This window comes from Echinops telfairi, unplaced genomic scaffold (assembly GCF_000313985.2).
Source record: "Echinops telfairi isolate 266 unplaced genomic scaffold, ASM31398v2 ScPeMD7_7469;HRSCAF=8507_1, whole genome shotgun sequence".
Taxonomy (NCBI): Eukaryota; Metazoa; Chordata; class Mammalia; order Afrosoricida; family Tenrecidae; genus Echinops; species Echinops telfairi.
In genome coordinates, this window is record NW_022111373.1 from 136,657,627 (window position 1) to 136,671,045 (window position 13,419).

Genomic DNA, 13,419 nt, shown 5'->3' on the forward strand with positions numbered 1-13,419 from the left:
TAGCCCTGCAGTTGATTCTTTCCACAACTTTCCTTTTTTCCTTTTTGTGTCTGGTGCATCTGACTTTTTCTCTTCAATTCTGTAGCCCATTGAATCCATAGCATGCGATTGATTCATTAATCTGCTTTGCAATCGTCCCCTCTCAACTACAATTATGCAGTAACATATATGAACATGTTTCCTTGGTCATAAGCATGCACATTGCTCTGGGCCGTGTATCCAGTGATGGGAGGTAAGAGCTGCTCATTTTAAGGTAAATTGTCAGGAAGTGATTGTGCTCATGCTTATGAGCTACACACTCGCCATCCTCCATATAAGAGAGGCTTTGTTGTTGGCTTCTCCACTGGTTTCGCAGCGGCATATTCCTTAAGGAGAACAGGTCCTTCGGATTCCTCTCTCTGGAGGGTCCTTGCTCAAGACTCCCCTTTTTTTTACGAGAGGTCACAGATTCCAAGCTGATAGACCTCGTGCTGACGTGTAAACATGAACAATGCACAGTGGGACCTGGGGTGGGCTGTGGAGAAGGTGCACCCTGCCCAAAGACAGTCAGGTTCAAGTTTCTTGGAAGTTCAAGCTCCTCTGCTGGCATACGAAACACCAGCTCTCCATTGCTGGCTGCAGACTGGCTGCTTACTATCTATCGTCCCGGTGTTCTCGTGTTTTCCTGAGAGCCCGCCTTCACAAGTGTCTAAACATCCAATTCACTTCTGGACTTTGCAAGTGTAGCGCTCTTTGCAAGAGCGCAGACTCTGGAACCAGCCTGCCAGGGTCTGAATCCCTGCTCCGCCACTTCAAGGCAAATGCTGGTGGACACGTCACACCAGACCCCTGAAACGCGGTCTCCTGGCCTGTAAAATGGGGACTGTTGGCTCTTAATTCACCAGGCTTTGTTGAGAACTAAGTGAGGAGGCATGAAAGTAGCTGCTCGATAACGTTACGTTGTTGAGAAGGGGAAAACCAAACGTTCAACTACGTGTTCGTTACATAGTTTTCAGAATTGGGGAAACAGCAGTGACCTTCATACTCCCTTCTTTCCTAAATTCAGTAGCCAGCTCACCAGCCCCTACCACACAATGGGTCCTCAGGAAATAGCTATTAATGAATGCACTGACCGAAGATTGCCCTATTGTTGGTGCCAACCAACAATACCCATCGAGTTGGTGCCAACCCAACTCGACCCTCTGCACCACAGAAAGAAACACTGCCCGATCCTGCATCGTCCTCACTTGTTCCCAGGCGTGAGCTCCTTGTGGCAGCCACCAGCAGTACCCTACGGCCGCCCAAAAGGGACGCAGGAGGCAGCAAGTGAAGCTAGCCACAAGGGCTTCTCTCCATTTTCATGTGCTCTTATCCCTTGAAGACTGGTTCTTTTTCAGCCATGTGGGTTGGTATCTATCTTCTCATTTGCCACCTTATTTGATGATAAGTGACAAAACAAGATGACTGTTGCTTAGTTTGAACACTCCCAATCTTTGAGGATAACCGGTCTTCTTTTGTTCTTGACCTCCAGGTCTCATTGTGCACGAAGGAGCTGCCGTGTACAGAGTGTTTAAGCGCTGGAGAGCGGTCAACTTGCACTGGGATGTCTTAAATTATGACAAAGCTGCAGACATCGAAGAAAGTAGCCGGGGCGAGTCTTCCACAAGTAGGACTTTATGGTTGCCCTTGACGACTCTGCGAAATAGAAACTTGGTCCACCCAACGCAGCTGACCTCCCCACGGTTTCAGTGTGGTTACGTCTTATTACATCTCTTCAATCGGGTGAGGCCCCAGGAAGATTTGTGCGAAGATGACAGCTCGGGGGAGGTTGTGATGAGAGTGACGTCCGTCTAGCAAAAGTTGAATGTGGACCGTCTCACACATTTTGGAATGTAATTGCAATGAATGACAAAACCATACCCCTTCACACACACACACACACACACACACACCTGCACACACACACGCACACACACCTGCACACACACGTACACCTGTATATCTACGAACGTTTTAAACTTTATGCTTTTTATATGAACATTTGAATTGCAAATACATTTTTCTGAGAAAAAAAAAAAAAGAAAGCGTCTCCTCGTTCTTTGTTTTGTTTTTGTTTTATGACATCTTTTATAAGTTGGTACTTGAAATCGTTATACGTATAACTGAACTCTCTTTGGTTAATAGGATGGTGCAAGTTATCCTTGAGATCAAAAGAAACTATTTTTTCCCTTGCTTGTTTTAAATATATTTTGATCAAACGTTGGGTACCGCGTGTCATTTTTCAAACGTGCTGCTCATGGGGAAGAAGAGTTCAGAATGCTGTGAGCCAGTCCCAAAGTACCCACAGACTAGAGGCGCTTCCAGCATGATCTGCATTTTCTGGCCCCCCCTGAGCTCAGACACCCAAGTCTGACTTATCCACTGGGAGAAGAAGTGACCAGCCATCAGAAATACCAGTGTTCAACCTTTAGACCAGGACAAGGGCTGGTATAAATAGATCGAATGATGGATTCAGTTAGTTTTTATGCCAGTTCACACTGACAAAGGCAGAACACGCTTTCTCTCTCCTTAGAGCCCTAAAAGCTCAGCAGTGTCCCATCAGCACAGTCCACTGCTTGCTGCCGCCACGTTCATTTTGACACCTGGGGCCCCACGTGCGTCAGACTACAGCTGTGCGCCAGAGGATTTTCAATGTCAGATTTCTCAGGAGTCAGTGACTGGGTCTTTGTTAACAGTTCCCGTGATGTAGAATTCCCATGCAGTTCAATGGTTTGACTCTACTGAGTTGTGCAGTCATCCCCAGCATCCGTTTTAAAACAGTTCCTTCATCTTTCTTTTACTCAGTATTAGCTCCCCATTTCCCACCCACCTCTTTTGCCTGAATCCTAATTAATTATTAATTAATATAGTGACTGTTGCTATAAATTTATCAACCCTGGGTTTCACCTAAAGAAAGTCCTATCAACCAACTTACTCCCCACCCTCACTCCCGCCCCCACCCAAACACCAGTACCAAAATAAAACATGAAAACCTCAATCCAACAGAAAGAAAAAATAAACTGAAACAAATTTAAAATGGGTCAAAAGGGAAAACAAATGATAAGGTGGTGACTTTTAACCTAACTATATCTACATTCATTTTTCGCTGAGCTCTGTCTGAGCCGAGGGCAAGGCTATTCGTACCCCTGGTCTGTGGTCTGACGGAATTCAATGGAGGTTTAATCTATGTGAGTGGATGATTCAGTGACTGGATTTTGGGCTTCCCCTGTCATTCATAGCTTTCTGCAAACCAAATGCCCAGAATTTAAGCTCTAACTCAATAGGCCTTGCTCTAATTCAATAGACCTGGGGTAGACGCAAACCCCAAACATTTCAGTGAGAAGCCAAGCACACTCACCATGCACACCTTCCGAGTATACACACAATAATAACCTGATCAGTCTTCTGCCTGGCCCTCTAATAGACCTATTACAATTATTTTGGTTAATTATTAGTGTCTTGAATTGTTTAGACACCATTTCAGTTAGATTTTCTTTTTGTAAGAGCTTAGGTAACCTCTACTTAATCATTTAAGCATTGATCCTATTACTTGGTTTAATGAGTACCTGGGTAACATATTCACCAGCAGCCACAAGTGTTTCTCTTAGATTTTTTTTTTTAAATGAGACAATGGACTCCCCGGGAACAGGCTGTTAGCAAGAAGTCCCTGGGGAGTTTCTGCTTTTTTTCTTCACCTAGTGGAAGTGATTGGCACATTTTAATGGGCAGTGACAGAAGAGATCAGGATGCTGGCACTTGTGCCTGCCTCAGAAGCGTGGGTTGGATATGCTGGTTCTTTGAAGTAATCGATGATCCGGTTCAAGAGCACATAGGGTAAAATGGTTTCCTTTTACTTTCAAAAAATAACTTTCGGAGGAATAATACAAGAACAGCTAATGTTTACATTCACTTGATGGTACCTACATCATGTGCCCCACATAGCCAATCCTACCGGTACTTGAACTAAAAGTTCCCAGTTAAAAAGCTGTGTCAAAGTGAGTTAAGGATCTGAAGTCATGAAGAAAATCCATCCAGTCTGTAGAGGCAGATCTAGGAGGAGGAGACTGTTGAACGTTCTTACTCCAGACATTGAACTTGGTGGCGTTAGGTGCCGTCAGGCTGATTCTGAGTCATAGTGACTCACTCTGTGTCCAACAATGAAGCACTGCCCAATCCCTCACCGTGCTGCGGCTTCTGTTTGACTCCCTTGTTGGTGCCAGTTTCAATCCATGTCCCCACCTGCCGACCGACCTGAAGAGTTCATCTTGTGGTGCTATCTCTGACAAAGTTCTGCTTCTGTTCATTAGGTTTTCAGTAGCTGAGGATTTCTTATCGCTTTCCGTAGGGATTTCAGGGGCTATGTCCTCGGACGTGGACAGTCTATTCCTTCTTCGTAGTCTGTTCTCGAAGCTCTGCTGAAAACTGTTCACGTTGGATGACCCGGCTAGTATTTGAAATGCCAGTGACATCGCTTTCAGAATCACCGCAATACACAAGTGACCCCAGTATGACTAAGTGACAGACGGGTGGTGGTCAAACATTGATAAGTTTATTGTAATGCAGCATCACTTGAGGGTTCTAGGTACATGGTCTTGGATGAGGCACTAAGAGAAATCAGACCTGTAAACCTGTTCTCTGGGAATCTGTCAGGCTTGGACACGGGGCCTGTTTATTTAATAGATGCCCCGGATGCAAATACGCTGTCAGAGCAACAATCCTACATGCATATCCTGTTGGTATTGATAGGTATCCTTGACAGTCTCATCACCAAGGTACGTCATCAGCTGTCACTGTGTAACGGGTAATTGGCAGCAGTGTTGACATGACAGTTTTTGAACACTGCTACACATAGTGAATCAAGAGACCTCAAGCACAGATCGGCCTGTCATGACTCAGTATTCGGTCCTCAGTGGCGACCTTTGTATTCATATCAACTCTGAAAAAGAAGAGACCCTCATCCTAGACATGCTCTCTCTGCCATGGCGGCCTGGACTGTGTGAGGGGGAGCCGCCTGGAGATGAGCCAGTGGTGGCATTGTCAACCGGCCAGCAATACACACCTTACTCTGCCCTCCTTCCCTGGACCTAGCTCTTGTGAAGTATTTCCTATTGTTTGCATGCTGTGTTTCCCTCCACACATCTTTACCACCCTTGTCCCCTAAGGGGCAACGAATTTAACTTTATCCAAGGAATGTGGCCTTTGCACTTGGTTTCTAAAAGCTTGGGATGTCCCCAGTAATGGACTGACTGAGGAGGACACCGACCACATGTGAGAGTTGATGCTAAGCCATGCGGGCTGAAGTGGGAGCTGGGTAGGCTAAGCGACCACTGAGCAATATTTGCCGACATCGCTCTGATGATACAGCCTCTGCACGTGAAAGCCCCCTGAGCTCCCTGGCTGGTGACAGACAGCGATACCCACAGGAGGGCCAACCAAACCAAGCCAACTGTCACTGAGTCAATTCTAACTCACGGTGACCCTGTAGGACAGAGTAGAATTACCCCCTGGGGTTCCCAAGGCTGTAAATCTTTACAGGAGGAAACAGCCTCATCTTTTTTCCGAGGGAGCAGCTGGTGGGTTTGAAATGCTGACCTCATGATGAACAGCTCAATGAGTAACCCATTAAACCACAAGGGTTTCTTATGGGAGGGTTGCAGGGCTCTTTCTGGGATACAGAAGCTTTTCCATGGGGCTCCTCCCAGGTCACCCCTATGTGCTTCCTGACATGTATCATCCTTGGTATCATAAAACTGTCCTCAGAAGTATTTTGCTCTCCATCAGTTCTAATGGATTCCCAACCCCCAAGAGAGTAGTGGGAATAAACAGGTGCCAAGTGATGGAGTCCCTGGGAATCATTGAGATTACTTACAGTTGGTGTCCTGAGAAGGTAGTGAGAACACTGGATTTGCAGCCAGCAGTCAGAAGCGAGGGAGCTTGTGGCTGGTATCTTGAACAGAGTTGGCAATCTATAAACCAGAGGTCCCTACCTCAGTGTTTCCAAAAGTTGGGCAATAAGGCCTGCTGGGGGGTGCTGGAACAACCCAAGGGTGCAGCAAAAGCAGATACCTACACTTTATCCAGGATTATAATACAAAATTTTTTCATTGCCAAAGAGCACCAAGGTTTTTGTTTTTCTGAAAATGGGGAGGTAGGCCAAATAAGTTGATACTATGGGCCACCCTAAGAGGTCTGACCTAGCTCAGAGGGAGAGGTTATAGGAAGACTTTATGTGCAGCTGGTTTCAGAACAGAAAGGACTGCATCGAGTTGAAATGAAGTAGAATAGATTGGCTTTGTTTTCTACACAGGTTGGTGTCAGATAAACACAAAACCAAACCCATCGAGTCAATTCCAACTCATGGCGACCCTATAGGACAAAGCACAGCTGCTCCACAGGATTCCCAAGGATGTAATCTTGACAGAAGCAGACGTTTTACTGTACTCCATTGGAGCGGCCGGTAAGTTCTGATCTCCAACCTTCTGGTTATCTCTGTAACCAATCCAACAAACGGTACCATCCATAAAATTATTACCTAACAACTCAGAAGTGACCATCACGAGCCCTATGTAGAGAATTGAATTCACTCTTGAAAAAAAAAAGATATTAAAATTCCTCAGTGCTATGAGTTATGATCTATATAATTAACTTTCCAATTGGGAATGCCATCATCCAAACTCAGGCTGCCTTAAATGCCAAAAACATTTGTGGTAAGCCAATGAGTTAGAGATATTTTAGATGATGCCTTTGGAAAGTTTGCCCAGTTGCAGTCTTTCTTTGGTTATTCATGTGCAATAAAACATTCTAGAGCACCTGCTAGGTGCCTGGCATCCTCAATGACTCAGGACATCCCAAATCTCAGGAGACACCCCACACCTCCTCCTACCTGCTGAAATAGGGAGGGGCAAAGGGAAGGGCAGTCTCATGAAGCCATCATCCCTCCACAGGCCAACTGGGAAAGAAGTCACAGGATCGGGACTTGGGTCTTAAATGAGTAGGAATTGACTAGTCATTCAGTGTTTGATTACCCAATATCACAGGCTGGCCTGTTTGCCAATCTAGGTTGTTGTTATTGTTAGATGTTGTACAGCTGGTTCCAATTCAGCAACACTATGTACAACTATGTACAACAGATCAAAACACACACCTCCACCCCGCCCAGTCCTGTGCCACCTCACAATTGTTCCTCTGTCTGAACCACTGTGTCAATCCACCTTGTCAAGGGATTTCCTCCTTGTGTATACTGTTGTTGACAGGTGCCATCAAGCCCATTCCAACTCACAGGGACTTTATGTACATACATCAGATGAAAATATTGCCCGGTCTTGAGCCAACATCACAACCTTTCCTATGTTTGAGCCATTGTTGCAGTCACTGTGTCAATCCACTCCATCGAAGGTCTTCCTAGATTTTGCTAACCCTCTAATTTATCAGACCTGATAACCTTCTCCATGGACTGATCCCTCCTGATAAGTTTCAAACCACAAGAGATGGTGTCTCCCCATATCACGAATGAGGAGTACGCTGACTGTACTTCTTCCAAGACAGATTTATTTCTTCAACCAGAAGAACCCTATTCTACAGCCTCCGCGTCATTCCAATATGTCGAGTTTCTTAGGTTTTCCTCGTTCATTGTCCAGCTTTCACATACGTATGAGGTGACTGAAAATATCATGGCGTGGGTCACGGTCACCTTCGTTCTCAAAGTGACATACTTGCTCTTCAACACTTTAAAAAGCTCCTGTGCAGCTGGCTTGCCCAATGCACGGTGCCCTTTGATTTCTTCGCCGCTGCCTCCATGATCACTGAGTTTGTTTCCAAGCAAGATGAAATCCTTGACAACTTCAACCTTTTCAGTATTTATCATGATGTTGGGAGAAATTATTTTTCTTCGTGTTGATGTGTAGCCCACATTGAAAACTAGTATTTGATCTTCATTCACGTGCATTTTAAGTCTTTGCTTTCGGCAAGCAAGGGTGTGACATCGGTGTATGGCAGATTATTAAGGAACCTCCCACCAATCCTGCTGCCGTGCTCTTTCGCATCTAGTCCAATTTCTCACATTATTTGTTCAGCATACAGACAGAGTAAGTACAGTGAGAGAATACCATCTTTCTGCACGCATTTTCTGAATTGAAAGCACTATCCCCTTGTCCTGTTCAAGCGGCTCCTTCTTATATGTCAGAATTCCACATAACCACAATTAAATGCTCGGGATTCCCATTCTTAGCAATTTAATCCAGTTTGTTTTTTTTATGATTCACACAGCTGAATACCTTTGCATAGTCCAAACAATCTACACAAATAAATACATTTCTGATATGCTCTGCTTCCTGCCAAAACCCACCTGACATTGGTTATGAAATCTTTTGTTCCACATTCTCTTCTGAAGTTTCTGGTGGAAATTCATATAAAAATATGTGTGTGTGTGTATGCATATAAACACCTATTTCCACATATTGTATATATAGATACGATATAGTACATATTGCCATAATATATACACAATAATGTAATGCTCTCTCTATAAAGAAATGCTTCGCTTACAGTCCTTAAGAAGATGCTTTAGGCAGTTAGTTCTAGTTTATCAACTCGTGAGAGAATGTTATCATCCATCACCTGTCCTAGGTACAAAATGACAGCAACGCTATAATTTTTGTTGTGCTCAAAATTCCAGTCTCCAGTGTTTCCCTGAGATACATTCATTTCCTTCAGATGCAGGGTGGTGATCTAGTGAATTAGTCCAGGAGTTTAATATTATTTAAGAATTTTTTTCCTCTAGAAAAATAGGACATTGAAAGCCATGGGGATGAGTGAAAATAGTGCAGGTTTCTTCACAAATTTGGAGGTGTATTTTTAAAAATGCATCATAAAATCATGACATTTTATATTTATCTTTTCCAACAAGAGAAAGTAAAGGAGTGGCCACTAAATCTTCATAAGGTTTCCAAAAGTACATGGAAAAAATTATTGAGGAAAGGATTTTTTTCCATGAACATTTTGAAGACTTTTCATATTCCGGTGACTTGTTCCTATTTTGCAGGGAGTGGGGGGAGGTTCTATATGCAACATAACTTTTCAGGAGAAATCATCTTTTCCTAGAACTACAAGGAACTTCAAGGAACTTCAAAAGAACTGATGTGTTTGAATGGTGAGGCTGGAAAAAATATGTAAAGTACCATAGACTGCCAAAATGACAAATCAATGTGTCTTGGAAGACGTATGGCCAGAGTGCTCCTTAGAGGCAAGGATGGTGAGCTTTTGTCTTACATGCTTGGATCATTTGTCAGGAGAGACCAGTCCCTGGTGAAGAACATCCTGCTTGGTAATGGGACATCATAAACAGGAAGGCCCTCAACTAGACGGAGTGACCCAGTGGCTGCTACAATGGATTTAAGGATAGGGACAATTGTGAGGATGGTGCAGGATTGGGCAGTGTTTCATTCTGTTGCCATAGAGTCTCTGTGACTGTTAGGCTATGATTAGTCTCTATGGAAACACTCCATGGCATCTAACAACAAGAAGGAAGAAAACAGTAAGAGGCTTGCTCTAGAATGCACAGTGATTGGAGCCTAATGTATAAAAGAATAGATGAACAATCGTGATCTGGACTTTTGAGAGTCTTGCTCTATGAGCCAACCATGCAGGAGGACCCATCCCAGTTACTGACCCACTAAAGGGGCACCAGCTGGGCTGCCTTTCACTCTTCATCACAGCAGCAACAGATTGCTCGCTTCCAGTAGCAACTTCTCAGAAGTTGCTATGGCTACAAGGACACTGTGCCTGGAGCCTGTAGATATTCATTGAGACCCTTTTCCCATGATTCTCTGGATTTTCTGGTAAGAAATTTTTTCAGGAAAACTCTGAAGCATTGATTAGGAGACTAGGAGGAAAAAAAATTCTTGTTAGTGGCTACTGCAGCATTGGCAACCCTATGTTTAACATAACCAAACGTTGCCTCATTTTCACAATTGTTGGTGTGCACGAATCCAGTGCACAATGCAACCATTGTGAAGGCCCTTCCATCTAAAAGAGTCTTCTTCCGGCAATATTTTGGATAATCATCTGTAATGACTTTTAAGAGTTTCATTGTTGAAAGTACACTTTCAGGCCTTTCTTCCTCATCTGTCTTAGTTGGAAATCGCCACAGAAAACTGTCCACCACTAGGAATCCTGCTGGCATTTGAAATCTTGGTGGGAAAACTCATAGCATCGGGGAATCATGCAATACTGGCACAGAAGAATAATAGCACAGAAGCAATAAATCCAGAAGCAGCATGAGTGGAGGGGTCAGGGAAGGAGAGATCGTAGGACCATGGAGCCCAGTGGACGGCGCATGGAGGACAGCAGCTGCGCTTTTGTACTATTCCCTGCTGCTCCCCGGGGCCTAGAAGAATGACTGGCGCCGAGAGCTAGGCAGCTAACACGGGCAGAAGACGCACAGGAGATGGGTTTACTAAGAATGAAAGGGGCCCACAGTGTTCAAAGTGTTAAAAGAAGGTGACGAGGAACGGGGCTGAGAAGAGATTAAGAGCAAGAGGAACCACATGGAGCCTCGGGGTCAGGGCAGTTGGTGTCTGATCTGTGACTTTACAGGGCCATCAGCGAGAGTATCTCCACACTAGGCTTCAGCACAAAGTCTTGCACAAAGCAGGTTAAATTTGCCCTAACGTCATTCTAATCACCTTTATGCATGCCATGACCTGGTTAATCTCTGTGTTACAAATCATGTGAAATTTTTATAAACAAAAGGAATCACCATCACCAATCTACTTGAGGGTATTGATGATGCCTCACTGTGGGCGTGGCCTTCTCATAAGGATTCAGGGAACTTCCTCTCTCTTTGTCTTCCTTTTGGAAGCCACATGGAGACTTGCTGAGACCTGTGCGAGCACACTCTCTCTGCTTCACCTTCTTCTTGAGGAGCCACACACAGAGAGACCTGCACCAGCACTGACATGCTTCCACCACCACTAGATCCACAAGATTTTTCATCCACCAGCCTCTGATGTTCCTGCATTTGGCATCATTGCATGTGCTGCGTCAATCTGAAGAGGAATTTATCAACTAGTATTGGCTATATGGGTTAACATCCGACATATGGACTTGATCTGGGATGTTTCCACAATATACAATTGTCCTTTGATATCAAGCTCTCTCTCATACATATATAATCACCTTTATGCATGTCATTACCTCTTTCTGGTGGCCATCACACAAGAAACAATGAGGAAATAGAATTTCTATGAAGCCCAGAGACCCTCTTACTTTTCCTAAATCAACCATTTTTTCCAATCTTGCCAGCTGAACTCTTTGGAAAAGTCTTACCAAACATCTGAAGGTCATTTGCACACAAAATAAAGTCTTCCGGGTTATGTATGTGTTCGCCGGGCCTTGCTAGTCAAGATTATACAAGCCTGTTAGAGATTACATCAATTCTGTCTCTTGATCCTGCCATCTGAAGATGGTAACGAAGCTTGAAGCCGTCTGTGGTCTAGCCGCTCCAGAAGTCCCTAAACTGGAAATCGAGCTGGTGCCGCAGGATGCAGGGGCCAAGGTCACAGCCAAGGCCCAAGCCTGCATGGTTGGGGGCTGACACTGAGCCCCTGGGAGCCGAGGCAGGGCCTGCACTTCGTGGTGGTCACTGAACGGGAGTTTGAGGAGGTGCTGGGCATCTCTGGGGGCGTCTATAGCGCCCTTGACTAACTTCCCACCCTCTCTGGGACCCCAACTGCACGGTGGTGCAATGGAGGCGTGATCGCACTGGAGTCAGTGCACTTGATTGACGCTGGGGAGACAGACGCGCGCTAGAGCGCAGCAAGAACATGGCCAGGCAGCTGCAGCGTTTCTGCTCACAGCTGATCAAGTGACAGTACCCGGGGATCAAGGTGACACGACTTCCCCAGGGAAGACCCACTGAGCCCCCGAGAACTGAAGAAATATCGTCTAATTACCAAGCAGGGTATTCTTTGGGACCGATTCAATGCATCACGGCTGCTGGCGGCCCTGCGGGCCTGGGGCCCCTTCTAGCCCCTGCCCACAAAGGCCATGTCAGAGGCCAGCAGAGACGTGGCGCGCCTCCTACTGTCGCCCTCCGTACCATCATCCTCCAAGGCAGGGAGCCCCGACTGGCCGAGCCAGAGCAACCTGAGCCTGCTGGCCGCCAAGAGCCTGGAGTGGCGCGTGGGTGGACACGCTGTGCACGTGCCCCTTTCCCGTCCCACACGCTGGCGATGGCACGTGGCGCTCCCTCCACCTGGAAGCCTTGGGCAATGATGGCACGCAGGTGCAGAAGCAGCTGCTCTGGCACCCGCAGCGCCAGGCCCCCGCATCTGGCTGGCCTCAGTGTCATGGGTCAGCTCTTTCTGGCGCCCCAGCTGTGGTCACCACTGGCTAGACAGGCCTGGGGCAAGATCTGTCAAGGGTTATAGGGAACAGTGCCGGCTGGAGGCGGACCTCTGAGGCCCCCCATCTTGGGGAGAGGGTTGCAGGAGAGGGAGAAGAAGAGATACACTGCCACTTCCGCAGGTTTCTCGCTCAGCTCCGCCCCCGGCCCTTTCCAAGCTCCGCCTTCCCCCTGCCCTCCAATGCCCGCCCCTCCCCGTGGCCTTGCCCCGCCCATCCTATCCTTAGACACACCCCCCACCTCTGTTAGCTGTCTTGCCTCCAGCGCCCCCAGGTGCCTTGGCCGAGGGCCTGACCTCAACTGCTGGCCTGCAGGGAGTTGCTTGCGCTGCTACTGTCTACAGCCTCCCCTCTCCCCGCCAAGATGCCAAGATTGAGTCCCACCTAGGCATCTGAGCCGCCACCTCTCCCAGTTCCTCCCCTTCTCCAGCAGCCGCCACAGCCTCCAGGGCTCGGCTCCCCTGTCACACCTCATGCCTCTCAGCCGCTCTCACCAGCAGCATGTCTTTGGGGATCGATGGCCTTCCTTCCCGGTGCCCCCCTCATCTCTCGTCCTGAGCAATAAGGAGAGATCCTGCCAATGGCATATATTTATGGTGCCCCGCCCTTAGATCCTCTGGTCACACTCTGGCGACGCACCTTCCAGAGCCTGCCCTGGCAACTTTGCGTGAGATTCCTACTTCACAGCACTCCCCCACCCCACCCCCGTACCCCCAAACCACCAGGGGCTTCTGTCTGGAGAGTTTGGTGCAATGGAGGGCCGGTCCCTCAGCCTGGGGTAGGGGGCGGCTCCTGGTTCCAATCAGGCTGCCTTAGAGTGCGACCAGAGCCCCCCACGACCCAGCTATCTCCCTCTGGACACCCCTTTTAGACGTCAGAGAGTCATCTATTTAATTGTTAATAGTAAAGGCTGTCTGTATTTGCATGGTTCTGAAAGATCAAAGTGGCACCATCCCAGTCACTTTAGTAACTGGGGGGCGGGAAGGCGCTCTAAAGAAA

At 46.8% G+C, this 13,419-nt stretch overlaps 1 protein-coding gene across 1 annotated transcript; it reads left to right on the forward strand.

The window, feature by feature from the left end:
* Positions 1–225: 225 nt before the first annotated feature.
* On the forward strand, positions 226–12,446 carry MARCHF11 (probable N-acetyltransferase 16). Its single transcript, XM_030888944.1, is given in 7 exon segments — positions 226–232; positions 1,511–1,645; positions 11,558–11,812; positions 11,815–11,915; positions 11,917–12,200; positions 12,202–12,340; positions 12,342–12,446. Coding segments are annotated over 7 exon segments (1,026 nt in total).
* Positions 12,447–13,419: the final 973 nt, after the last annotated feature.